Raw genomic sequence first — 26,977 nt, 5'->3', positions numbered from 1 at the left:
GAAAGATTAATGCTAATTGAACAATGTGAAAACAGCTGTATTTTTAATAAACGTTCTCTTAAATCTGCTGTGTGAAATTGGTAGTATTTGGTAAAGGTGTTTATTTATTGTGTGTGTGTGTGTGTATATATATATATATATATATATATATATATATATATATATATATATATATATATATATATATATATATATATATATATATATATATATATATATAGATGTGATATATATATATATATATATGTATATATATATATATCTATATGTATATATATATAATATATATATATATATATATATATATATATATATATATATATATATATATATATATATATATATATATATATATATATATATAATATATATATATATACATTATATATATATACATAGCTCTCAATAAAGATCCAAATCCTTTTATCGCTGTTGGCAAAGGCTTGCAGCTTCATAGTAGACTTTGTAGAGACGCCTTGGTTTCACACTCATCATATAACTTCTATTTATAAGAACATGACCACTACAAATTGCCTATTAAAACTTATTTTATTGTTAAAAACAGTAGCAGCATATAAACACATAGCTGTACAGATAGCTACACTTATGAGTTTCATTTTGGACAATTTTGCTTTAAATGTTTTCTCTTTTAATGCATATTTGGAAACCTGTTCATGAGACAGCTGGGGCTTTTTATTTTATCCATCCTGTTATTTCTTCAATGACTCCACTTGCACTACAAACCATTTGCAATAACTGTCTCCGGGGTCGTGCGAATAAATGTATCAAAACAGTAATGTTGAAAAATGTATTGCAGCAATACATACAAACCAACAGACAACAAGAGGAATGTGTTTGTTGTAAACCCTACAGCATACGTAGTAACGCTGAAGAGACTGATCATTATGTGGTACATTATTACAGAAATACTTTTAAATGATATTATAAAGAGCTGATGGGGTTCTAATATATTGTTAGAACTGCATGATTTTTCCAAAATCCATTTCTTTATACAAGTACAGAGCTGAAATGCAATAATGATAAGTCTTAATTTAATTGCAATTAGTTGCCAGTTATGGACTCAAAGACTGAGAACTGTAGCCTTTTCAAAGAAGAGTCAATTTGTTTATAGTTTGAGGGTTTAAATAGAGAGTTATTTTAACAAAGATAAAAACCAAAACAATTATTGGATACCCAGCTATGTAAAATCTCATTTCCAGATGGGTCCTGCATTACCCTGTTTTGGATGAGGAAAATTGTCTTTTTGCAAACTTTTAAAATAACAGGATTCACAAAAATATGTCTTTTTACAAGCCCTGAAAGATTTCCAGAAAATTTATTGAATACATTATTAAAATGTCATGTTTTTTGCTTCTTTTTTTAAATTCTATGAAGAGACATTTATTAAGATGATGACTATATTGAATTTGTTTATTTTTTATTCCAGGTGGCAGAGCATCTCTATGTCAAATCTGACCATATTAAAGCTGCCATAGACATGTACACACAGGCAGGCCAATGGGAGCAAGCTCATAAGGTACTATGGAGTACATTTGTTGCACAGAGTATTCATGCTTTGTAAAGTAGTAACATACATTAAAGGGTATAGCAATATGTATAGCTTCTGATTAATTTATTTGTTTAAAATGTCACAGAAAATCACTCAAAGCTTCCCTCACAACACTTTTCTATTGGTTCCTGTAAAAACAGATTATAGGCCTTCAGTATATTAACTAAAGTCACTGGAACTGAAATGGTGAGAACCCATGTCCTGTGCATTGGAAGCCACTCTACCACCTAGATTTTACTGGCATGTGTGGATTTTTTGGACAAATATTCATTTTTTTGTTTTTCGTTTCTAGTTGGCTACAAAGTGCATGAATCCGGAGGACGTGTCTGCACTTTATATCAACAGGGCACAAGATCTGGAAAAAGAAGGGAAATATAAGGAAGCAGAGAGGTAGTAGAATTCAGATATTCCCATTATGACTTGTAAAATGAATTCAGGATCTTTTTTTTTTTTTTTTAAATTGCATTTCAGTTTTCTATTAAGACATTGGAATGTTTGTTTTAGCATTTGTTTTAATAGTTTTCCCTGTTCTGTGAGAATAGGTGTGATTTTTTTTTTTTTTTCCAGTGGATTAAATATGTTTTCCTGTGTTGTAGTAATGACCTAATTAAATACAGTAGTTAAACAATTACAATTTTGTGTCATTTATGAACTATGATCCCAATGAAAAAGACTATTAGAAATAATAAGCCATGAACTACGCAGTTTAACGCGGGTGCATAATTTGGAACTTGATTAAACAAATCTTGTGGATGTCTAATTTTCTTGTTTCTCATTGTCTATGCAGACTCTTCACTACAGTAGATGAACCAGATCTGGCCATAACAATGTATAAGAAAAACAAGATGTACGATGATATGATTCGCTTGGTGGCAAAGTACCACAAGGACCTGCTGACTGACACACACCTTCACTTGGCTAAGGTAAAAGGTTTCCATGTTTGCTTAATTTCACCAATAACTGGTAGCGCAAGATTAGCATTCTAGGCTGCAGTAATGTTATCTTTTGTTCAAAATCCAAATGACTGTAATTTGTTTACTCATAATTTTGAAGGGTTCAGTAACCATATAAGTTTCCACGTAAATGGGTTTTCTTTTTTATCATAGATTCATATTGGCCCTGTTTTAAAAGGTGCAAAGACAAATTTATATTATTATTATTATTACTATTATGATTATTATTTATTAATATTATTATTGTCGATTTTAAAGCTGGCAAAAAAGACAGTAAAGTAAATGATCTTTCCTGCCTCCTAAGTTGTTTCTTTCAAGTTTAAACTGTTAGAATACAGTGCTACCCTGTTATAAAACGTGTGGAATCGCTTATAACACGGTAAGGTCATGGCTTCTGTTTCCCCCATAATGCAATTTGACTCGCAAAAGTTGGGTGACCGTTCCAGATATACAGTACAAAGCATGGCAGATAGCAAAAAACTAAGATCTTTCTCTGTTAAAATTAAACTTGATGCAGTGGACAGAGTAAGAAAAGGTGAAACTCAAGCAGCAGTTTCAAAATATATAAATGTTGCTGTATCTGTATTGTGTGGATGGTTAAAAGGACAAAGAAAAAAATGTGTTGTGCTAAAGACAGTGAATTTGACTTTGCTTTATTAACTTTTTAATAACTGTTTCGGCAGGTATGCCATCAGAGAGGCGGGGGCATGAAAGCATATAGGGGTTTGCCCACATCAGCGTGGGCAGAGCCGAGTGAGACAAGCTGCTATGTCAGGGGCCTGGAATAATTGTCCAATAAACCGTGAATTCATGTAACTGCAAATTGCGCGTGTCTCCTTCCTTCATTTTCCATGGTACTCTACAACATTCATTTGGCTTGTGGGCATTGTAAATCATGTTGGGAACAAAAAAGCCAATATTGCCAAGGGTGAAACACAAATAACTTGGTCTCCTAATTATGGACCCCGATAACCACATTATAACGGGGTAACACTGCACTGAGAAAATCCCCTTTATCATTGCATTTGCTTCAAAATTAGGCCCTTTTTGTGTTTTTATATTTTAGAGTATACGACTCCTTGCATTAATTTCCTGCCACTGAAACTTTCCCAAAAACTAGCTTTGTGTAAGGATTGTTGTTTTCCATGACTAAACCAACTTGATTTTATCTTCCCATCTACTTTTTAGGAATTAGAAGGGGAGACCAGATTCCAGGAGGCTGAGTATCACTACCTGGAGGCTAAAGAGTGGAAAGCAGCAGTGAATATGTATAGAGTAAATGATATGTGGGATGAAGCTTACAAGGTAAGAAAACTTGTCAGTTTACCTGAGAAACTGAAAATAGAGATATTAGTGAAGTACCTAAACATGGAGACACTGGGAGTTAATCTGCTGCAAGCCATTTTTAGTATAAAAATAATAATAAATATCAGAAACAAATCATTTTAAAAGCACCAGTTATCCACCGGTGAAAGTAAAAAAAGGGGAAGACCAATAAATGATTTACGGCAGTAGAGTCACATGTCACCCCCAGAATAATCTTAGACATGTAGTGCTGTTTTAGAATTGTTTATGTCTGTGTCAGTCCTGGATGAACTGTAAAACATTTACAGCTTTAAAACCTTTTTTTTTTTGCGCTGCAAAAATAAAACTGCAGTTTGGAGAGGACAGTAAATAAAATGTAGAATATTTACTTTAGATAAATCTTCCATTTGCCAATTGTTATTTAATATGTACAAGATTCATCTCTATGCAAATATACCAGGCCATAATAAGCTTTCTACCCCCAGAATGTTGCAGTAAACCACATATGGACAACGTATAGTTGTGATGACATATGTAGAAGCTATTATGTTCAAACTGTACTCTTTTGGCAGGTGGCGAAGGCCCATGGGGGTGCAAATGCTCACAAGCAGGTGGCATACCTCTGGGCGAAGAGTCTGGGAGGAGAGGCTGCAGTAAAACTGCTAAACAAGTTTGGTCTGCTCGAGACTGCAATCGACTATGCTGCTGACAACTGGTGAATCTATAAAGGGCTTTTGTTGAATCTAAAATAATTTTACCCTTAATGTTCAAATACTTGGTAATGTTGTATATCAGTTCCCAAAACAGTTTTTTGGCCAAATAGAGATGTTATGTATTTTCTACTTATTTAGGAAATTGCTGATTGCAAATTTGGTCAAATTTATGTGGTTGTGAATGTGGTATTATTTAACACATTCACAACCACATAATTGCAGTAACTTATTAAAACGAGAGAAACTTTCTTTTGTTTTTATACTTTTTTCTTTACTACATTTTAATATATGTATTTCATTATGGCAAGTCCGTCATTTTGTCAGTACAACATTTTTATATCTTTAAAGGTCAGATTTTTTTAATCAATGTCATTTTAATTTCAGCTCGTTTGACTTTGCATATGAACTGGCACGACAGTCTATGAAGCACAAGATCCCAGATATCCATTTGAAACATGCTATGTTCTTCGAGGATGAGGTACTGTTCATTAGGGATGTAAAGTTTAAATGTGCACATGCTTAAATTAGTGTACTACTACTAAACATTCACTTAATGCTTGTTATCAAACAGGTATTCTACATCCAATGAATGTAGTTCAGTGACCAACGATTTCACAGTACTGACACAGGATTTAGATAGAATGTTATATTTTGGCAAACTTTGCATAGATATTACATACAATAATTTATTCCAGTAAGTGCAGCTCATTTAATGATCACTTTTTGATGAAACTGTGCATGGGATTTTGTTACAACAGACTATTCAGCATTCTGTGGTTTATGGTTATTTTCTTTTATTAAGGGTACAGACCCCTTTTTAATGTAGTTGTATATATTTATATCCTTGAAAGGGTGATAAATATGGTAGGCTACTGGCTTTGTCTTGAACCAATTACTTCAAATGGTATTGTGTGTACTGCTTTTTACAGCAGCGTGGAAGTGATGCACAGTGAAATGAACAGTAGAGCTTGAAACTAAAATCTCTCAGCTCAAATTCGCTTTCCAAAGAAATTGTTTTATTTGTCACAGAATGCAGTCGTTTACTTTCCGTTTCATTTTTAAGGGAAAATTTGCAGAGGCAGAAGCTGAGTTCATCAAGGCAGAAAAACCTAAAGAAGCTGTGTTAATGTAAGTACTGGTACTGTAAAGCCACAGAAACAAATATGGATATATATTAAACCAGCCATTCTTGTTTCTGTTCTGCTTTTTTTAGGTGAACTTTTATGTAATTGTCTATCCGTCACCCCTGCTATGTCACTATTATTAACCGTCTGAGATGCCAATATCGTATTTTCAGTGTTCTAGAAATTCCTTGGGCAAAAGACACACACTTTGAGATACTGGATTCTATTCAATTGGTCTTATTAACATCAGCATTAAGGCAGTGCTATTAACACTGGGATACCACTGCTTTAAGTCACCCTTTTTACACTGTAATCAACTGTTCTAAGTTATGTTCATAATGCCAGCATTAAGGCACCTCTTCTTGCCACATTTAGTTGTATTTTGGTGGTGTTAATTAAGCCAGAATTAAGTGATTTCATATATTTACAAATGGTGCAAATGAGTGAATGTCAATTTATTTTTGTGTTATTTGCTTGTATAATGTAAATTTAGTTTAATATTTCCACTTTGACAGTTTAATAAAATGAAAAACTGACAACATTTGACAAGATGGCATTTAGTGAAATCTAATGTAAACAGTTCATAGAAATACTGTACTTTTTTTTTTTTTGGTTTGTTTTAACATTTAATTTGAAGTCAAGATTCATATGAATGTAAAACCTTTTTAAATGTATATTTATACCTGCAAATGTGTTACTGTTTCCTCGTCTAATTTTGCATTATATACTTTTTTTGCTTGTTTTTTTTCCCCAAATACTGTAACTACAGCGTTCATCTAATTTGAGAAATATAGTTGAATGTAAGAGGAATGTAGTGCACTTTTAAATTTAGCAGAGCTACACATATAAATAAATCACTGAGTTTTTTTTTTTATTTAACTATATTTATATTGGCTTTTCATGTTCTTAATTTATTTTTTAACTTGCTTACTGTGATTTAACACTGGGACTGAAGATGCCGAAGGCTGTTTTATGGCAGCTGTTTTTCAGTTTCTGCTCGGGTTAGCAGTGCCTGCCTGCCTCATTAACGTGAAGCCTACTCTTATCTGTTCTTTCTAGTCTGCATTGAAGTATTGATCCACTGCACCAATTGGCCTACATGGTGAAAAGTATAAAGAAACTGTTAAATGCAAGCTTTATGAAAAAATAATTGTGTTCTAAATCTGCCTGGAAAGTATTTATAGAGATTAAAGTTTTAACCTTGGGTTGCGTACCCATTATTTATCTTTTTAAATGTAAAGATTATGATCTCTTTCCATCCATTTTTTTAAGCATCTAGTGAACTGATTAATAAAAACATAGAAATATTTTGACTGGTCCTTAAAGAGATTTTATTTTGTTCCTACCATGATTTTAAGATGTCCAGACTATGATAAGCAGCCAGCTTTCCCCCAAATACCTGTATTCTAAATGAGTACCCAATATTGGTATATACTATGATAGATACTAAAAACCCAGAGGTCTGTTTGCTCTGTGTTTTAAAGGTACGTCCATAACCAAGACTGGAATGGAGCCCAGCGGGTGGCAGAGGCCCATGACCCTGACAGTGTGGCGGATGTGCTGGTGGGACAGGCCAAGTTTGCCTTTGATCTGAAAGAATACCAAAAGGCAGAGGCTTTCCTTCTCCGTGCACAAAGACCAGAACTAGCCATCAAGTATTACAAAGTAAGTAACAAGGTGTGAAGAGGTGTGCATGTGGGGAACAGTGAAAAGTATTTCCTATACAGCCAAATCTGTGATAAGGACCACCTTATAGTAAAAAGACTGCCTGACCATATGTGTGACAGCTATATACTCTAAGCTTCTTCTCTTACATTATAAAATCCTGCAAATTGGAGTGCTACAAAAGTGACAGGGATTATACTGAATTGCTTTGTCAGTATGTCACGATTATATTTGGTGTGTATTTTGTATGAATGTTGGTTGTTTGGATGATATACAATTTTCCTTTTCAGTGACGCCTGATGGGTTTTATTTTTAAAGACTTTATTTTTGGAAGTGCTGCTCCAGAATTTGAATCAAGAAATTGTTGTATTAGAAAAATAAATATTTTCATTTTTTCTCTGTTACAGGATGCTGGGATGTGGATCGATGCTATGAGGATCTGTAAAGAATATGTTCCCAATAAACTAGAAATACTACAGGAGGAATATGAGAAGGAGGCTGTTAAAAAGGGACCCAGGTGTGGATTTTGGATAATTATACTATGTGGAGAAATAGCAGACATGTCATTCATAATTGGATGTCAATGTTCTAGAAGTCATAAGCTAACCTGGGATTTGAACCTTGGATCTCCGAGTCCTTGGTCCTTAACTGTAACCGTGACAGTAGACTTTACTACTGTATATTTGGCATACTGTGGGTGGATCTTATTTTGCATAATGACTTTAGCACTTACTATGAGGCCGTCCTCTAGTGCGTGTATATCATTCAACATGTACAACAGGGATTCTAAACTCACTGCCACATGTTGCCTACAGGATTCACTCATTTATTGAGCTTTATTAAACATTCTTATCATAAGGTTAGATCTCCAGCTGGAGTGCAGTAGGGTAGACACTCGAGGCACGATGCTTAATAGGGACGTGGAGGCACTGTCTTATTCTGTTTAAAGGGTAGTCTTGCATGGTCAAACATTGTTTGTAACTTATTCTTTTAATGCAAGATTTTATGTGACAAAGGTCAAAAGGTTGGTTGGACCAGGTATTCTTGAGTCTGTTTTGACATTTTCTACAGTATTGGTTAAACAGTGCATTTGTGAAAAATGTAAAAAAAAAAAAAAAAAAAAAAAATATATATATATATATATATATATATATATATATATATATATATATATATATATATATATATATATATATATATATATATATGTGGATTGCAGCAATATAATTGTTAGAATTAAACTGGAATAACAGTGACTCCTGGTGTTTGGTCAATTTATTTTGTACAATTACACCTGACTGGCCATGACCGTTTATCGCAAACTTATGTTCCTACAGCAGATACCAGATGTGCATGTTTATGGACAGAATCCTGCACTGGGCTTCATAATTAAACAGTTAGAACCAGTTTGATTGCTTTTCAGGTTAGACGAGAAATCACTTTTTTGGAGTTAAAGTAAAAAAATACTAAATAAAACCTTATAATTAACAGCACCCACAAGATGTATTAAAAGTAAGTGTGGTTCGCCCGTCATATAATGCAGTTTATTTAGCTGGTGTTTTGTGATGTGGTTGTGTTGTGCAGTGGGATGGCTGGAATGGTAGAGCAGGCTCGGGAGTGGGAGCAATCAGGGGAGTATGCCAGGGCGGTGGAGTGCTATCTGAAAGTCAAGGACAAAGACAACATCACACTTGTGGAAAAATGCTGGATGAAGGTAACACTGATCTTGTATATTGTTTGATTCACCTAATTCTGTTCCCACAATGTTAAGTATATATCCATGTAGTCGTAACCTGAATTATTCTATACCAGAAACTTCCACTAAAAGCTAAAAAAATATACATACACATTGAAATTAGTCTACCGGACTTTATTTAAAAGGTGTATCCCCGGTGACTCAGTAGTTCCTTCTAGTGTAATGGTTGAAGGAATGCAGTCTCTGAAGAAAAATCTTTTTTGCCACAATGGCGCTAAAGCAAAACAACACTGTCATGAATGTCTTTGTTTTATTTCCTTTAGGCTGCTGAGCTGGCAATTAAGTTCTTGACTCAGGAAAAAACCATGGATGTGATTCAAGTGGTTGGGCCACGACTTATTGAAATCCAAAAATACAGTGCGGTATGTGTACTTTTTAAAACCTTATCAGTATTAACAGTATTAAAGAAGCTTAAAGTATCTATGTATTCACAACCTACTAACAGTATGACTAATAATTGGTTTTATTGTGGTGTTTACCATATGGAGAAGAATTCTGATGATTGTTATAAAAATAAGATATTAACAATTTTTTTTCACAGAGAAACCTTTTATTCTTTTAATTAACCTATAAAACCTGTATTGAGAGATATATATATATATATATATATATATATATATATATATATATATATATATATATATATATATATATATATAATTTTTTTTTTTTTTTTTTTGGAACATTAGTGAACACAAATGTATCTTTTTTAGGGACCTAATTCAATTTTCCTTTTATTTTTTCTATCCTTCTGCACTTGAGAAAGTTAAAGTTTGAAGGTTCCAGTAATGGTTGTTAGTGGCTGCTATTGTAATTCGGAACATTTCATTGAATGCAGGTGCAGCTTTTGCATACAAGCAGAATGTGAAGCTTGCATGAATGATGTTTTATTTCTATTTATTCAATTTGAGTTCCTCATCTGTTGCTTTTATTTGTTATAATTTAAAAATCTTGTTTTCTCTTGCTGTTTTTATGGTTTATATCATTTTTATTTAACTAAATGTACTTTTTGAATGCATTTTCTTTTTGTTAAAAGTGACTTGGGATGGCTTGCCATGAAAGGCACTTTATAAATAAAATTTGATCTGATATGTGAACTAAACACATTATTATTATTATTATTATTATTACAAAGTTAATTATCAACTTTCAAAACTGGGAAGAGTGCTTGACTGTTGCAGAAGATATTTCTTGATTTTTTTTGTGTGCTTTGTTCAAACCATTATGCTTGTCTATGAATTGTACAAAAAAACAAATAATTTTTGCCCTCTTTTTTATTTATTTTTTTTGGTTTGCTGTCCTTCAACCAGTGACGGTTCTGTTTATATTATAAATGATGTATTGTTTTCAGGCTGCTGAGCTGTACCTTAACCTGGATCTCATTAAAGAAGCTATAGATGCCTTTATAGAAGGAGAAGAATGGAACAAAGCCAAGCGAGTGGCCAAGGAACTTGAACCAAGGTTAACCCATCTCTATTAATTTCTAGAAAACCATGCAACCTTGAATCTTAAAAAAAAAAAATAATAGCTTCAAGCTGCCAATGTATTCCAAAAATGCCCATAGTGCACAATAAGTAGTTATGTTTTTGTACTTCTATTGTTGGAAATACGTATGAAATACAACAAATTAAAAACAATTATATAGTATAATGCATTTGCAGACTGACTGTACTTTCTCTTGGAAGTTCACTGGCTAATACCTTGCGCCTTAAGTTAGAGAATCTTTAGTCTCTCCTAAAAAATTATTTCTTCCAGACAAAGTGATTTTCATGACCTGAAAATAGACAGCAATGCAACAATAATCATTCACACACATTATTATGCTTCAGTATTTTAATTCTCCCTAGAAATGATCTTAGATATTGATTTTGAGAGGTTGTACGTACCTTGACATATCCCAAATCATTTGAAAAGTGAATGAAAGTGAGATATGAAAATGAATGTGTCTTTTCTGCTTGTAGCGTTAAAATTATGGCACGCATGCAAACTGGCTTGATAACCTTAGTTGCTGTAGAGATTATAGGTTTTAGTCAAAAAAAAAAAAAGAATTCTGTAAATCAAATACTTCATACCTGTGTGAAGTAATTTTTCCAAAACGGATTCTTTTAGTATCGTAAAATCACAGAAGCACATGTGCAGGAAGTATTCTACATTAAGGGGGAAGTCGGTTTCTCTTGATTTGCTAACCCTTTTTGTCTCCCACTTTTCCACGAATTGGCAGCGCTAACTAAATCGTGCCAGCGTCCAACATTTTCTGTATTCAGAAGCACAACATGGGTGTTAGATCACAATGCAATGCAAGCACTCTTGAGTTTTGTTCACAAAAAATCCATTTATTTTTTATTTTTTAAACTACAGTATGTTGTTATATCAGGAACATTTAAAAATAAACTAGTATTGGTATGCCATTTTTGTTTTTTGTCCAGGTATGAAGATTATGTGGATCAGCGCTACAAAGAATATTTAAAGAACCAAGGCAAAGTTGATTCGGTACGTGTCTCATTTTTTTCCATTTTGTATCTAGTTATGAAAAACAAATCATGCAATCATTTGTCTTTCTGTTTGTTCAAACTTACTTGGCTGGACAAGTTGTACTTGTATTTTCCTTAGATCTGACTGTGTTAACTAACTTCAAAGTAAATGTGAATATGCTGTGCCTGTTTAGTTTAGCAACTGGTTTGATGTTTTGTCTGTACGCTGTATGGAATGGATTTTCTTATATAGACCTAACTAGTAGACAAAATCTGCTCCTGAATTACACATTTCAAGGGCAGGTTGCAAAACACCAACCTCAATTGTTTTTATATTAGTCTTATTCTAATCAACTATTGCATATCTACATATTAGCAAGTAACATTGAATGCTTATTTTGACTACTAGTTTTACCATTTAATTTAAGAAGCTGCAAATAAAATATTTTATTTTAATGCAGTTTTGGACATATACCTGACACTTTTCTTAAACTAAACTGCAAATAGTGTGAGAACCACAGATGAGAAGATGGCTGCCTTTAAAAGTAGTCCATTTTAGTTCTAAATGCCACATTTGATGCTTGTGTTGCAGTTTTAAATTAATATAATTAACCATGTACACTTTGTCATGTTTTTATGTATGTGCTACATAAAAAGAAAACAGGATAAAAAGAAAACAGATTATACTAATCTGTTGTTTTCTTTGATTATTTTGTTTCTTTTCTCAGCTTGTTGGAGTAGATGTGATGGCTGCTCTTGATATGTATGCTGAAAGAGGTCAATGGGAGAAATGCATTGAAACAGCATCAAAACAGGTAGGTCTTATGGTAATTGAACGACAAGCCCCAACCATAATCCTGCGCACAGGGAATCGCTGCTTATGTACTGTACATGTGCTTCAAGTGTGATCTAGAAAGACCCTTGTATGATGTTACTGTAGATAAAAAGTACATTCAGTATGTTCACATACAGTAGTTAGCTATGTGAAAATCCATAGCACACCAAAATACCAATGACCAACACCCACCTTTCTGATATTTCAGCACATGACAACATCCTGGAGTACCATCATTTGATTCTAAAAAGGCATTTGCCATCTTTAGTTACTTACAAATATACTAATTAGGCACTTCACTGTTGATAATGATTTTCATTGGTGTCTCCTTTCACTGTTTTAAAACATTAATGTCCAGGTAAGCAGTGCTGTGTCTGTGTGATAGTAATCAACTGAAGTATTAGGCGAGAAAGAATCGCCTTTTATCACCTAGCTTTTCCCACTCAGGCCCCCTGCTCACTAAATGTATTGATAGCCCTAAATCGAGAAGTTTCTCCTCTTTTTGAAACATATGCAAAATATTTTAAATAACAAATCGCTCTCACAGATTCAGTGGTACCCCAAATATTATTAGTTACTATCAAATGACTGTGTGGGACAATTGTTTTTCATTTTACCCCCAAAACATATCTTTTCGCAATGATTAATTAGTAGTTTGTTTGTTTTTTAATTCAAACATACAGTTTTAGTCAGAGATATTAATTTAGATTTTAAAGGATGAATAAACACGTCCTCAGATTCTGCACATGTCTCCTAAATATATTTGTCTTTCTCCAGAACTACAAGGTCCTTCACAAATATGTTGCTCTCTATGCAACACACTTGATCAAAGAGGGACAAACTCAAAAGGTTTTGAACCTGTATGTGCAGCATGGAGTTCCAGCCAACTCTCAGGTACCTTCCTGCTCTTTCTCCTAATGAGCTTTAAGTACATAGCTAACAAATTAGATTTACTGGAATTAATCTTAAATACCACCAGTTTTTCCTTTATGAAAGATGCACACAAGTTTTAATGGTATTTTTTATAGCATAAAAAATTAGTGACCTGCTTTTTTACTCTTTTTCCATGATGCAGTTTCCATGACCAGCCACACACATGAATTGCTACAGTTAATAATGTTTTGTTTGATAAGAATGTTTACAATGACTTTTGGAACTTGGAGTGGAACTTTCTTTTTCTACATTCTCAGGCATTCACAACAGGCTTCCTGAAGTAATCTTAAAAAAATAAAATAAAAATAAATAAAAATAAATTATTTATTGATGTTATGTATTTCTTAACCATTCTGAAGTACATTTTGATGTGTGCCTTGGATCGTTGTTGTGTTGGAACGTCCAGTTGCACTTTAAACCATGTTTTGTAGCAGAGGGTTTTAGATGATTGGCCAGGATCTCTTGGTATGCTGTACAATCCATTTTACCATGTATTGGAACTGAATGTCCTGTGCCATTCGAGGGAAAAACAGAGAGTTAAGAGAGTACCAATAGTAATTACATATTCTAAATGATTACCCAACATTTCAAAAATAGTTTGGAAGCATTTACATATACTTCATAATTCAGATAAAATAAAATAAAAATATTTCCGAAAGCACCGATCGTAGCTTTTAGAAGGGATGCAAATTTAGCTGACATTTTAGTCCACAGTAAACATAAAGGGGTCACAGATACATTAAGGGACATTGCAACCTGTAAACACACATGTAAAGTGTACAAATATATTGGTAAAGGTAAACGTGAAATCGCAAGTAAAGAAAATAAATTGTATATGGTATATTTTTTTATACAGAACTACTTTACAAGAAACAGGCACACTGTGGATGACCTAAAGTTTGTGGTTTTAGAAAAAAATAAATTTAGATTACAGGGTAGAAGAACCAAAGAAAATAAATGGATAAATAGACTAGGTACCATGATGTCTGAAGGTTTAAATAGAAAGGAACAGTAGATTGTTACATCATTAGCTACATAGTGAATAACATTACAAATTCATTTGATTTAAAGAGAAATAAATGTTTGGTTACCATGGCATCAAAAAGCCTATAAATACCTCCAATGTTTGTTTTCATACTTTCCCTTGACAAACATACTGAAACATTGGGAAGTTGGCTCTTTGGGCAAAAACGTACACACACATGCCTATAATTCCTGAGGGGCATTTCATTTTCCACTAAGAGTCGAGTCTGCAGTACATATTTACTGTACAAGTCAGTCAAAATAATGAGAGACAAGTTTGTATAGTAAATATGACTTTTATATACTGTAAAGCCATAAATATTTTATTATTATTATTATTATTATTATTATTATTATTATTATTATTATTATTATTAATAATATTTAATAAGGACTGTAATTAAAGGAAGGCCTCCAGTTTCTCCAACAGGTTCCACAAATGGCTGAATGAAAAAACTGCCTGAACAGCGATTCTGTGTCGCTACAGAAAATGAATGTCAATACATACTACAAATGATGTTTGTTTCTTTTTTTGACGCCATGCTTTGAAATTTTTGTTTTTGACAATAAACAAACAACAATTATAGTTATATTTACTTATGCTGTATCAGCTATATTTAAACAAAATAAAGCCATAAATATTTGCAAATAAAATATTTAGCATATGACACCCACAGCATATGACTTTATTATATGTACAGCACTAAGATATTCCTGTCAATTTTTTTTTAAGTTTTATTATTATTAATAATAATAATAATAATAATAATAATAATAATAATAATAATAATAATAATAATAAAAAAAAAAAAAATTGCAGGAATATCTTAGTTAGCGTTAGTGAATCAAACAAACAAATCTGTTGAATTAATTCACTAAACTGAACTAATCAAATTAATCGAGTCAGTAAAAAGTATCGAACTACACATCACTAGTTTTCATGCCAGAAAGAGGTTTAAATAGCGCGCATATCAGTAGTTAAAGCCAGGTTTCCATACTCGCTAATAAACGTATCACTTTAAAGTGCACAGTAAAATTAACGCCGTTTAGTAAATACCATGTGAAATAGCTCATCTCATTATTCTCAGCTGGATGCTCATTTGAATACATTAGCATCCTTTACTATAAAAAAAAAAAATCACATATCCAGTCTGATTACCATAGTGTGAAGCACTAAATTTAGTGTGCCCCATAATATGACAAGATATAACGAATAAAATTGCAATAGCAAATGCATAAATCATTAATGTGCACACTAATTGCAATTAAGGTGCACCTTCTGTTTAATGCCTTTTTGTAAATGAGGCCCTATGTTATATTATAATAATGCCCTTCTGTATCATGATCCAGACCATCTTTTTGAAAATGTCTTAATAATTGTCTTTCTTTTTTTTGGTTAGAATTTTAACATCTACAAGCGCATGTTCCTGGACTTGTTGAACATAGTGGGCACAAACAGAGCAGATGCTTATCGCATGTGGGCAGATCTGCGAGATGTGTTTTTCAATCTGGTGAGTAAAACAAAAGGAACAGCACTACTCTGGATATAACATGTTTAAGCTTTACGAGTAAGTCTGATGTGTAAGAGAGGAAGTGCATCCAGGTATTCATGGGTGGTGATGACATACTGAACGCTTGAGATGGTGTTCTTAGTTGAACAATTCAGCACAATAGACACTGATCACTTTATGCTTTCTCTTTTAAAAATTTGAGGAAATCCCATATTTTCAGTTCATGCACTGTCCTACAAATGGGATGTATATTGCATTATAGGATGCAAGTATGTTTGTGTGGTGAGGAAGACAAAGCTGTGATAGCGAGGTAAATGTCTGTTTTGTTTAAACTTTTCAGTGTGAGAATATGATCAAGTCTGCAGAAGCCAATTCCCCCTCTCATGAAGAGTTTGAGCAGATGCTGCTGATTGCACACTACTACGCCACCCGCTCGGCAGCTCAAGGAGTCAACCAACTGGTGTGATCATTTACAGAAACCAGCCTCTTCTGGATTCATGAGAAATAATTAGAGAAATGTGAACTATTATCTCTTTTGAAAGGATTCTGCATTTATTTTATCAGCTAAGCAAACAAATTAAAAGTCAAACCCCTCACCATTATAAATAAGAGACCTAACATTAAACTACTATACATCATATCGCATTGTATTGTAAAGCCCTTGTTTTCATATTGCAGCCTGCAGGCTTAATGTCCATTGCTGCATCGAGATCCAGAACCAGAGTAAAGGGGGTGTCACTATTCCCAGGGCTGCCTTGGAGACAAGACCAGAAGTTTTGAGTCATGTCCTTGTGTAAATTCAATTCTGTGTTGCCAGTAATGAAAAGTAGGATTGACAGAATGAACCACTGTGGAAAATAGATTTTAAGTTTTTAAGTTGGTTTACAGCAGGATTCTTTCTTTTGTTTTCAGGACATGGTGGCAGCAAAACTTTCTATATCTCTGTTACGGCACACAGATTTTATCCCCGCTGACAAAGCCTTTTATGAGGCAGGGCTTGCTGCTAAGGTAAATTCACTGTATGAAATAGTTTGCATCTTCACTGGTTAATGTGATGAATAAGCAAAGACTCTTCAACTCCTGGAGAATTGGCAAACAGCATTTTGCTTCAAGAGCTATTCAAACTAGGGGTGCCATTTAATTATTTACACGAACACCTATGCTTCAATCTAGTCATATGCTGCCTACACACACACACACACACACACACACACACACACACACAGAGGTTACTGTTTTATTTAGTAATTCAGTATTATGTTTGTGGTAATTTCACTGAAGATTGCAGCTATAGAAGATATTTTTTTAAAGATAGGAATTCAAGTGGTACTGATGATTTTTTTATTCAGGTCCTTTGTGTAAAAGTAATAGTTCTGGTAGCTTTATCTAAAATGCCAGTTACTTTCTAGAATTCTACTATTAAATTACATATTCAGTGTTGTATTTTGTTCCTCATGTTGATGACCCCTGTCGGCTTATTAATGTTTTGTCTGATGCAGTTTTCAAACCTAATATTTTCCCCACATATGTTGCCCTAATACGGCCATATTTATTTATTTCAGAGTGTTGGGTGGGAGAACATGGCCTTCATTTTCCTGAACCATTTCTTGGATTTGAGTGATGTAAGTCTCTGTTCTTTCAAAATGTACAGTATGCAGACAGTGGTATATCAGTAGATCATGTTGATTATCAGGCTTGCATTTGAAAAAAAAAAAAAAATTGCCTCAACCCTGGTAGTCAGAAGAGGTGCACTTGAGCCAACTAAAAATGTAGAACTTTAAAAGCATCTCCAACCATAACCTTTCCCTTCACTTTAGGACAACTGGAACTATATATTAATATTAGGGATGGGCACCAATGTTGAGTACTGTATTTTGATATGGTATCGATATCATTCCATAACGCGATAAAAAAAAAATTCTTGTACGCTTACAGAGACATGCTTTTTATTTCTAATACTGCTAAAAATACAAACACATTATAATCAAGTTTATTTTCTATGACTATACAACAAACTGCATACAGACCAATCATGGTCAGTCTTGTAGGCAAGCACAATAAAGTGACGTCACATTTCAGATCCCGGTATCTCAACTTTCGGCAAATTAGTGCTTTATTTGAAATCCTGGTTACATATTTTCCTTTGCTGTATTGAACGGTTTTAAAATATATACTTTTACTTGTTTAATTTCTGAGTGAAAAAGGATGAGTTGTACTTCAGGCACAACTATAATATCATTGAAATGTCAACGAGAAGAAGGAAACTGCAGTGATCACTGCTGTGTCCCTTATGCTCAGCTCCAGCACGGTACAATTCAACAGTAACTTTTCATTCATTTCCCATGCATGAAGAGTTGAGAAAAGTTTGGCTGAAAAATATTCAAAGAGAGAATTCCACAGTAACGAAACACACTAAATTGTGTGTATAACACATTAGTGCTTAAACACTTTTGTGATAAGTAAAACAAAAGTTTATTGTTGTGTATTAGATGTATTTGTAGAAGCATTTGACATAACACTGCGGTAATGCAATGAACACTAACAAAAACAGAACTGGAATGGAACTTTACACCCTACTCTTAAACTATTCTCCTTCTCATTCTTCAAAGATCTAAAACAGCTGGCCCTTATGCTGATTATAGCAGAAAACATAATTAGATTAGTTTGGAGAGTACTTTTTATAAACTAACTATGCACTAATGGGATTATAATGACACACAAACAGTATATGATAACTGAAAGAGTTTAATAGAGCAATGCTGAAACTAATTTCACATTTAAAAAAAAAAAATGGGTACAATTTAAATAAATAAATTGATTTAAGTGTAATAACTCCTCTTCATAGTCACACAGGCAGCTCTGTTATTTACAGGCTGCATAAGCACCATTGGCCATCAGTTTTGCATTATTTTGAGATATGTGCATGCATCAGTGGTTTATTACTTACGCTATTATTGAGGTATTTTTAAAATGTGGAAGAAATTTTTCGGTTTTGAGGTGGCTGATGATATAACAATATAACAAGACCTTGTTTTTCTCCATGTATATTGTGAAAGAAAAGCACTACTAAGTTAAAGTAAGTTATTGCTTTTCATATGTAAATATCAGTTAACATCTATATATGTTTGATATTGCAATTGTATTATTATATTTCTGTGTTTTGGAAGACTTCAGTATTAGCAATATTGATATCAAAATACGTGCAAAATTTTCTTATCGTTGCCTACCAATGTAAAGAATTATAAGTGTACTTTGTTTTAGTTAATTAGTAGGTAAGTGGATGCATATTTTTTGTTCAGCATCACCTACCATGGTTCAGAATTGTTATTCATAATGCAATTTTTAAAAATAAATAAAACAGCAAAATTTATATCTGAAGAAAATCACAACCGTAGCAGTGATGGATACATTCATACTAAAGCAGACCAGTCTTCACAGGGAAAGCATTAATCTATTGGATTACTTTTACATGAACATGGATACTGTTTTTATTATTTTACAACACATACAGTATTGGTGCTAAGGACATCAAACTAATCCAGTTGATAATTGTGGGTCACTTACAGAAAATTGCAGATGGCTGGCCATTGGTAATGTTGTTTATTACACTTTCTGTTATGACTTTTGCTACAAATAACTGTTATTAAATCATGACACCTGCCTGTCCTGGTGTTACATAACTCTACTTAGAGCTTATTTTTCTTATTTTATATGTCTCCATGTTACTAAACTCAACATTACAGATAAATAAATCTGTTTTCAGATTTGCTGATTTTACAGTAGGTTTATCCACTTCTGTTTTGTAATACAATTAAATATTAGTAAATGGTAAATAAAATGACATTCAAGTTCAGGCTACTGATATGGTTAATGGATTAAATTTTCATCCACAGCCTTTACAATTACAATAGCAGAAGCCACTGTGTTTATAGCAGCTATTTGTATTTCATCAGCATCTCCAGGCACTTTTTACAATGAAGAACCAGAACAGACTACATTGATTAACACTTGAAAGCCTTGTCAAATAATAAGTTTGCAGCATTCTTTAAATCTGTTTTTGAGCAAGCTTATCGGAGGGTTGGCACAGTTGAATGAAAAGTCAACTTGATGGATGAATGCACAGCACTTTGTCCTTTATAGAGTCCCTGTGGAGGTTGTAATTTCAGCAGTTGTTTGCAGATAAGAATCAAGTGGTTGTTTTTGACAGTAAAATTTCATCTGTTCATCATGGTTAGGATGCGTCATGTATTGCAGCTACTTAAGGAGTAGTTGTTGAACTCCTTAATTTTTTATGCAAAAATGTCTGGATTAAAAAAAAAATACATGTGAAATTTAATAAAAGGAAATTATAGAAAACATGTAATTGATTATACAGGTTTAACATTTAATTGTGGATTTCTTAATGAATTAAGCAGAGCATAGAAGGTGTTTAAAGAGACTGAGCTGTTTGTGTGTTTTCAGTCTATTGTTTAAGTAATTGTTGCCTGTGTTTATTTCTAGGGAATTGATGAAGGTAATCTGGACTCTCTTGATCATTCAGATTTCCAGGACACTGATATTCCATTTGAAGTTCCTCTTCCTGCAAAACAACATGTGGCTGTGAGTGTTCCTTTTGCTTATTAAGCAACAGATACATTATAATAGCATGGCTTATAATTAAGGTTGTCTTGAAGGTTGTTCACAAAACATTGCTTTTTTTTTTACATTGGGTTACAACCTGTTACCCCTCAGAGTGTAATATACCCAATTTACAATTAAATAGTCTTGGCACAAACCATTTGCTCGAATGTAATAACTTTGAGGATTTTTTATAAAAACGTATTCCATATACTAGCAGATCTTTTATGTGCTATTGACTGTAAGAGTGAGAGATTATTTTTCTAAACTATTCTACATGCTGTGGAGGGCATGTTTTGTTGTTCAGGCTACTTACTGTATTGTATCAGTTTGGAAATTAAATCACGGGAAAGCACAGAAAGGGTTTCAGTTGTAAGATTTGAAGGAGAAAATAAAAAATAGTAAATGAACATTACCAACTCCACTAGTGGTACTGAATGAAAAAAATGTTAATAGAAACCATAATGGGTGTACTGATGTCTGTCTGCTTTTAAAGGCATGAGTATATGATATGCACAATATGAGATGCTGGTTTAACTGAAAGTTATTGGGCGGAGATTTAAAGGAGTCAAGTAGTTTAATGTATTTCAATATGTCAGGATACATTTCTGTGTTCACCACTGTCATGTTGGTGCTTTCAGGATGACAAGCGAGAGGAAATCAGGGACTGGGTACTGACTGTGTCCATGGATCAGAGAGTGGAACAGGTTCTACAGAAAGATGAACGGGACACTTACGAAGCATCTCTAATGGCCGTGAATACTGGCATTCGCTCTCTTCCCTGTCTCATTACTGGTACAGTTCACTTAGCTATGGTTACTTTTATATTGCACTTCTTGGAATGGGGATGTGCTTGTGACCTGTGGCAAATTCAATGCCTCAGTATTAGGACTGACAAAAAGCCTACCCAACTTAAAAGTGCAGAGACTGGACCACTGGTAGATGATGGACAGCTGGTGTGTTGTGTACCTTCAGTTACTAATCTAGCATTGGTATTACCCGAGTGACACCTTAACCAACAGGAGCCATATATTTGCTACAAATCCATCTGCAGGTTGGGGGTAGTGACTCTAGTGTTTCATCTCATGATAGATGCTTTCTTGTAAGATTGTAAAATTTGCTTTAGCTAGATATGTGGTTCCATTCTTCTTGACATCCAATCCCTGTTGCCTGGTTATAGAGACTAGAGACTAATGTGAAGCTGAAGGTGCTGCCTTGTGTTGTGATAGAATGCAGAGAAATATGGGGGAAAAAATAACATCCAAGTATTTAGCTTAAATCAAAATGTTTCCATTTATTATTTTTTTTTTGTGTGTGTGCAGGATACCCAGTTCTCAGAAACAAAATAGACTTTAAAAGACCAGGGAAGGCAGTAAATAAAGATGATTGGAATAAATTCCTGATGGCAGTGAAGGTAAGTTGGTGCTGGACTGCAGGAAGCATTAAATTAGCACACGCTGGGGGCACCATTCAATTAACTTTGTACCTGGGGAAAATATCAATTCAAGCATTAAGTGCAACAAATGTATAACAATATGTTTTTGGGTTGTTTCTGCATTTATTTTGTTTTTCAGTTCTTAAACATAAGTGCCTGGTACAAACTTCATTTATGTATTTTAAAAAACGGTAACCCATTGGTTGGGTCTCCTTTCTTTTTAAAATTCTAACCCTATAACATGCCATGGAATATCTCTTTTGTGGGCTTTGTTTTATATATTAGCACTGCTTGCTGTATCCCAGTGATGTCCTATTATATTCCTAGAGGGCCATTGCACTCCAGGTTAAATAGATACAATTAAATAATATACTTTAGGGTTTGGGTCACGTTTTACAGTAATTAGTTTAATTGAAATTATTTAGAACAAAGACTTGCTCAGAAACTAGCCAATTTTTCTGAACCCTTGCTATAGCCAATCGGTACTTTACTGACATGAAACAACCCCAGCAAATTGACCAACAAAGTGGCTTAAAAATAACTTTAGTGGGCCCCTGTTAGTCAATTACCTGCTGCATAAGTTTGTGATTTCTGGCACTAGAGTTCAGAGTTCAGCCTACTGCATTGAATTACTTTTTCAATTGTGAAATGTATGTGCTTTTTTTAATTTACAGACAACTCACAGTCCAGAGTGCCAGGATGTTCTGAAGTTTATTGGTCATTGGTGTGGAGGGCTCCCTAGCGCTGGCTTCTCATTTCAGTAATACTGAGTATCTGACAAATCAAGAACACTACATGTCTCCTCTCTGTAATCTTAAGCTTTACAACCTTTAACCATAAATTCTTGATTGTTTTGAACAAAACAAACAAAAAAAAAGATTGAAATAATTTCATGATGATGGTCACTTAATTTTATTGTAATGACAACCTAGATTTTCTATCCACCAACAGCCCTGATTGTGTGAAAAGGGGTTCTGTAAGAGGTGCCATTATCCGTATAGAATAATTGTGATTGTACATGACACCTAGCTGTTATCAAAGAACATCATACTATTGACCTCATACCCTACAGTAAGCGCCCCCAGAAAAGCTTTACTCCCTCACCACCGCTTGGTATTTGGAAATCAGAGAAACCATCCTATAAGGCAGTAGTTGAAAAGTCGGTTAGATGAAGGTGGGCTCAATACGTACCTAGTTTTTCGTGTAATTTGTTTTTTGCATTACGCATGTATGTTACTGTTTTTAAAGTAAGTTTATTGTATATGCAGAATGCTTTGTGTGTATTAAAACATTTAAAAAATATTAAATTGAATTTTGATTTTTAATTACATTTTGATGTTTGAGTGAAATGGTGTGTGTTTTGTTTTTTTTTCTTTTTTTTTTTTTTTTTTTTTTTTTTTTTTTTTTAATAATGAAGAACTAGTATCTGGTGAAACCAAAAAGAAACTGAGCTTCATTGTGCTGAACCTTTGGGTCTCCTGAGCCATCTGGAGAATTGTTGCAGTGAGGGGGGAAAAGCGATTGGGCATTCCAAATTGGGAGAAATAATTGGACACACTAAATGTATATAAATAAATTAGCTTTTTGAGGTATATCAGTAAATGTTGCACAGGTACAGAGTTAAAGAAGTAAGTCTACGCTGCAGTCCAATTAGTGGAAGGACTGACGGCAAGATGATGAACTTGTTCTTTAAAGTCCCGCAAGGGTCTTCCATAATCCAACATATCAAACAGACGGCTTTGTTGATGGCTTTACTTCTGCTGTGATGAAATTCTTTGATGCATTGATAAAATAAGAAAATACTTTAAGTATGTTACTCATTTGAAAATATTCTCATTACCAAATTCACATACCACTTTGTTAACCATCTCGGGTCACAGGTTGAAGTGAATGATGCCGTTAGATTTTTGTTAAGGGGTTTTCATAGCACTGAAACACATGAAGCTTGTATCTGAAATTGTTTATGAGATCTTTGAAAAAACAGTGGCCGTGTGAAAATTACATTTTGAGATGCCAACAAGCTCTCCACACGAGGATGAAACTGCACCAAGATTATGGTCTGGAACAATATCCTAGTGATGATTCCCAGGGGTATTGCATTTTGTTTAATTTTGGTAGGGCCTAAAATACAGATTATTAAAAAAAAAAAAAAACACCTGCATCCTAGGTACTGTAGGCACTAATATTCTCCTTATTCTCCTATATATACCGGTATTTTATGAACAAATGAAAGCATGTATTTTTTTCAGTGTTACCAAACCTGAATTTGTAAGTGGTTGATGATATCAACATGGTAATATGCTCAGCACATAATGGCATGTCGCTCCTGTGCTTCACCACTAGTGTTGAGAAACCAAATGGAATCACAAGCTTTCTCTGCCATGCTTAAGAGAATGTTAGCACACCCTGTAATTGTACCAACATGTTTATACTTCAGTGTTTCAGTGTTAGGCCAAATCATATAATTCAGTATAGTTTCAGTTTCTGCAAGGCAGGGCCAATTTGATTATTTATTTATTTTATTTTTTTTTAATGTATTTTTCATCCATCATGTGCAAATCACAATATCTCCCTTGGTACTGTTGATAAATGTAGTTATTTGTGATAGTAAAGTAATCTCACTCACATTAAGTGAAGATTTGAACAGATTAGAGCTGCTCTCTTTGTATGCAGTGCATGTTTCGGTATTTGATATGTTTAACACACCTTTTGTCAAGGAAAAGTGTGTTTGAAAACAAACAGTGGCGATACTAATATGATTTTGATGCCATGACACTCACTTATTTCTACTGCAATCTATTAACGAGTTTGTGATGTCATTTACTACATATATTATGATGAAATTGTCTAATGCTTTCTATTTAAAGCTTCATGCATCATGGTATTCAGTCTGTATCAATTTAATTTCCTTTATTCTTCTGTATTGTACATTATCTAGTTGTATATCTTCTAAAACTACAAAGCGATGCACTATTGATTAATTTACTTAATTTCTTATGTTTGATATGGCGGACTTATCTCCCTGGTACAATACAAAACCACAAAAAACATCATCATATGGTTTGTAAACCTTGCAATAAAAATGTACCTCGTTGTCACACCAGAAAGCAGAAATCATATTTACATTTTGTAGCATTGATTTATGTAACGGTCTAAAAGCTAGCCGCTAGTTATATTTTAGTTTTAATGTTGTTTTATTGTATGGACAGGCAGACCTAATACTGCAGTCTAGAATTCCTGCGGTGTACCATGCCGAATTGTTATTTCTACAGCTAATTTTGCAGTTAGCCAGTACCAAACAGGACATTTCAGACAAACTTCCACGTTCCTAATATGGTCACTTTGAGGACCTACGGTTACTGTTATGTTGCTGGTTTGTTGTCATTGAACTTAACATTTCTGTACACAGCTGTTCTTTCAGCACCACAAGCACAAATACATGGCATAACCTTATTAACTTCTGAAACACACATATTTTGAATAGATAACAATCCAAGCAGTAATCAAAGAAACACACAGTTGCAAATAAGCACATTCAAGCTACCACGCCAATGTTACCTGCTAGAGTATCAGAAACTCCCTAGCTTTTAACAACATATCCCTTGGAATTATTATTATTATTATTATTATTATTAATGCTCCTTAAGATAAATTTCAAACATTGACAGAGGACTTTAACTGCATTCGTTTTAAATATATGTTACAATGAATTCAGTGATGAAATTATGTAGCCTAAAGAATGACAAACAATAATCGCTCTTCATAATATAGGGTCAAGTTTTCAGATGTTTAACATATTCAAGGAATGACGTTCGTGATACAGTGTAGAAAGTATGAATAGGATTCATCATCATTCCTTTAAAAAAAGTAAACTTATTTTAATTGGGGCATTTAGTAAATAATTGTGATGCGTGTTTATGGTTCTTTAAGCTTTTGTGTAGAAACTCTAAATCGAATAAGGATTATGTATGTATGTATATATGTATTATTATTATTGTATTATGTATATTGCACGTATAAGAATGCAGGATAACGATTATAATTAATACATGTCATTTGAGGGTATTTTATTCTCAATAAAACTTAACATGTCTTTCTTTATAATACAATAATCCTACAATGCGTAAGGACAACGTACTATGTTCGTACTAGCCCGTGTTGAGAGCCATTCTGGAAATTGCCCAATATTGTGCATTTGCACTAAGTTGATACTTATCCTCAAAACCTAGATATGCAAAGCTAGTAGTTACAGTCCATGTATTTTAATACTGTAGATGCATTAAGATGTAGGTCGTGGGCAAAGAAATATATCCAGATGAGCAAGCAAGTTATTCGTGTCAATTGTAAAACAAAACCAGAGCTAGCTGGTCAATAATACCCTCAAAAATGTAAACATCTCTTAAATTAGACTGTTAAAGTTGATCACATTGGAAACAGCTTAAATATTTAGTTTTTAGAAAATTGAGTATTCGTTTTTTATTTACAACCAATAAAATGTTATCGTTTTAATATTTAACTTATAATGATATACATAGTGAGAAAACAAATTACACGAATGATCGCTTTTGCTAATGTGTCATACACATCCATAAACTGGGTTTTGCTTAGTTTTCGAATAACTTCATTATATTGTTAAAATTAAATGCCTGCACGTATACATTTTATGTTGTCATAACTTACTGAGGTGTATTTCTTTTACAGTGTTTAGGTTATACTTGTGATGGATGATGCATGTAAATAAACGCAGTCATTAAAACGTAGTGTTGACTTCTGAAACAATGTTAGTAATACATTGGGCATTTGAGATATAGCGTATTATTTTGGTGAAAAAAAAAATGCTGATCTTTTCTTAAGAAAGCTCCACTTATAAAAAGCCGTAAAAGAACAGGAATTGAATGAATCTTGAAAAGTCGAGTCAGTATGTAATGCTCTGACCTCGTAAAATTTGTAGATATGCATATTTAAGATCATTATTCGAACATAACTGGGCTTTCTTCTTCAAATTCTAAGTCATTGCATTCTACATTCTGTATGTAAAATGTGTCGAGTTTTTTCATAACGTAGTC

At 33.4% G+C, this 26,977-nt stretch overlaps 1 protein-coding gene across 1 annotated transcript in view; it reads left to right on the top strand.

The window, feature by feature from the left end:
* Positions 1 to 23,241, top strand: part of ift172 (intraflagellar transport 172) — a 41,100-nt gene extending 17,859 nt beyond the window's left edge. Inside the window, exons 26-48 of the mRNA XM_041249736.1 lie at positions 1,448 to 1,537; positions 1,863 to 1,960; positions 2,358 to 2,493; positions 3,712 to 3,828; positions 4,401 to 4,543; positions 4,926 to 5,019; positions 5,605 to 5,669; positions 7,150 to 7,330; positions 7,738 to 7,847; positions 8,915 to 9,044; positions 9,350 to 9,448; positions 10,438 to 10,547; positions 11,513 to 11,576; positions 12,286 to 12,372; positions 13,170 to 13,286; positions 15,749 to 15,859; positions 16,200 to 16,319; positions 16,772 to 16,867; positions 17,422 to 17,481; positions 20,360 to 20,458; positions 21,118 to 21,271; positions 21,799 to 21,890; positions 22,586 to 23,241. Coding sequence (XP_041105670.1) covers positions 1,448 to 1,537; positions 1,863 to 1,960; positions 2,358 to 2,493; positions 3,712 to 3,828; positions 4,401 to 4,543; positions 4,926 to 5,019; positions 5,605 to 5,669; positions 7,150 to 7,330; positions 7,738 to 7,847; positions 8,915 to 9,044; positions 9,350 to 9,448; positions 10,438 to 10,547; positions 11,513 to 11,576; positions 12,286 to 12,372; positions 13,170 to 13,286; positions 15,749 to 15,859; positions 16,200 to 16,319; positions 16,772 to 16,867; positions 17,422 to 17,481; positions 20,360 to 20,458; positions 21,118 to 21,271; positions 21,799 to 21,890; positions 22,586 to 22,675 — 2,463 coding nt within the window. The 3' untranslated portion in view covers positions 22,676 to 23,241. The remainder of the gene's footprint in view (positions 1 to 1,447; positions 1,538 to 1,862; positions 1,961 to 2,357; positions 2,494 to 3,711; positions 3,829 to 4,400; positions 4,544 to 4,925; positions 5,020 to 5,604; positions 5,670 to 7,149; positions 7,331 to 7,737; positions 7,848 to 8,914; positions 9,045 to 9,349; positions 9,449 to 10,437; positions 10,548 to 11,512; positions 11,577 to 12,285; positions 12,373 to 13,169; positions 13,287 to 15,748; positions 15,860 to 16,199; positions 16,320 to 16,771; positions 16,868 to 17,421; positions 17,482 to 20,359; positions 20,459 to 21,117; positions 21,272 to 21,798; positions 21,891 to 22,585) is intronic.
* Positions 23,242 to 26,977: the final 3,736 nt, after the last annotated feature.

The sequence above is a fragment of the Polyodon spathula genome, chromosome 5 (assembly GCF_017654505.1).
Source record: "Polyodon spathula isolate WHYD16114869_AA chromosome 5, ASM1765450v1, whole genome shotgun sequence".
In the NCBI taxonomy this organism is placed as follows: domain Eukaryota; kingdom Metazoa; phylum Chordata; class Actinopteri; order Acipenseriformes; family Polyodontidae; genus Polyodon; species Polyodon spathula.
Note: the sequence above shows the minus strand (reverse complement) of the source record. Positions and strands in the feature narration are given on the sequence as shown.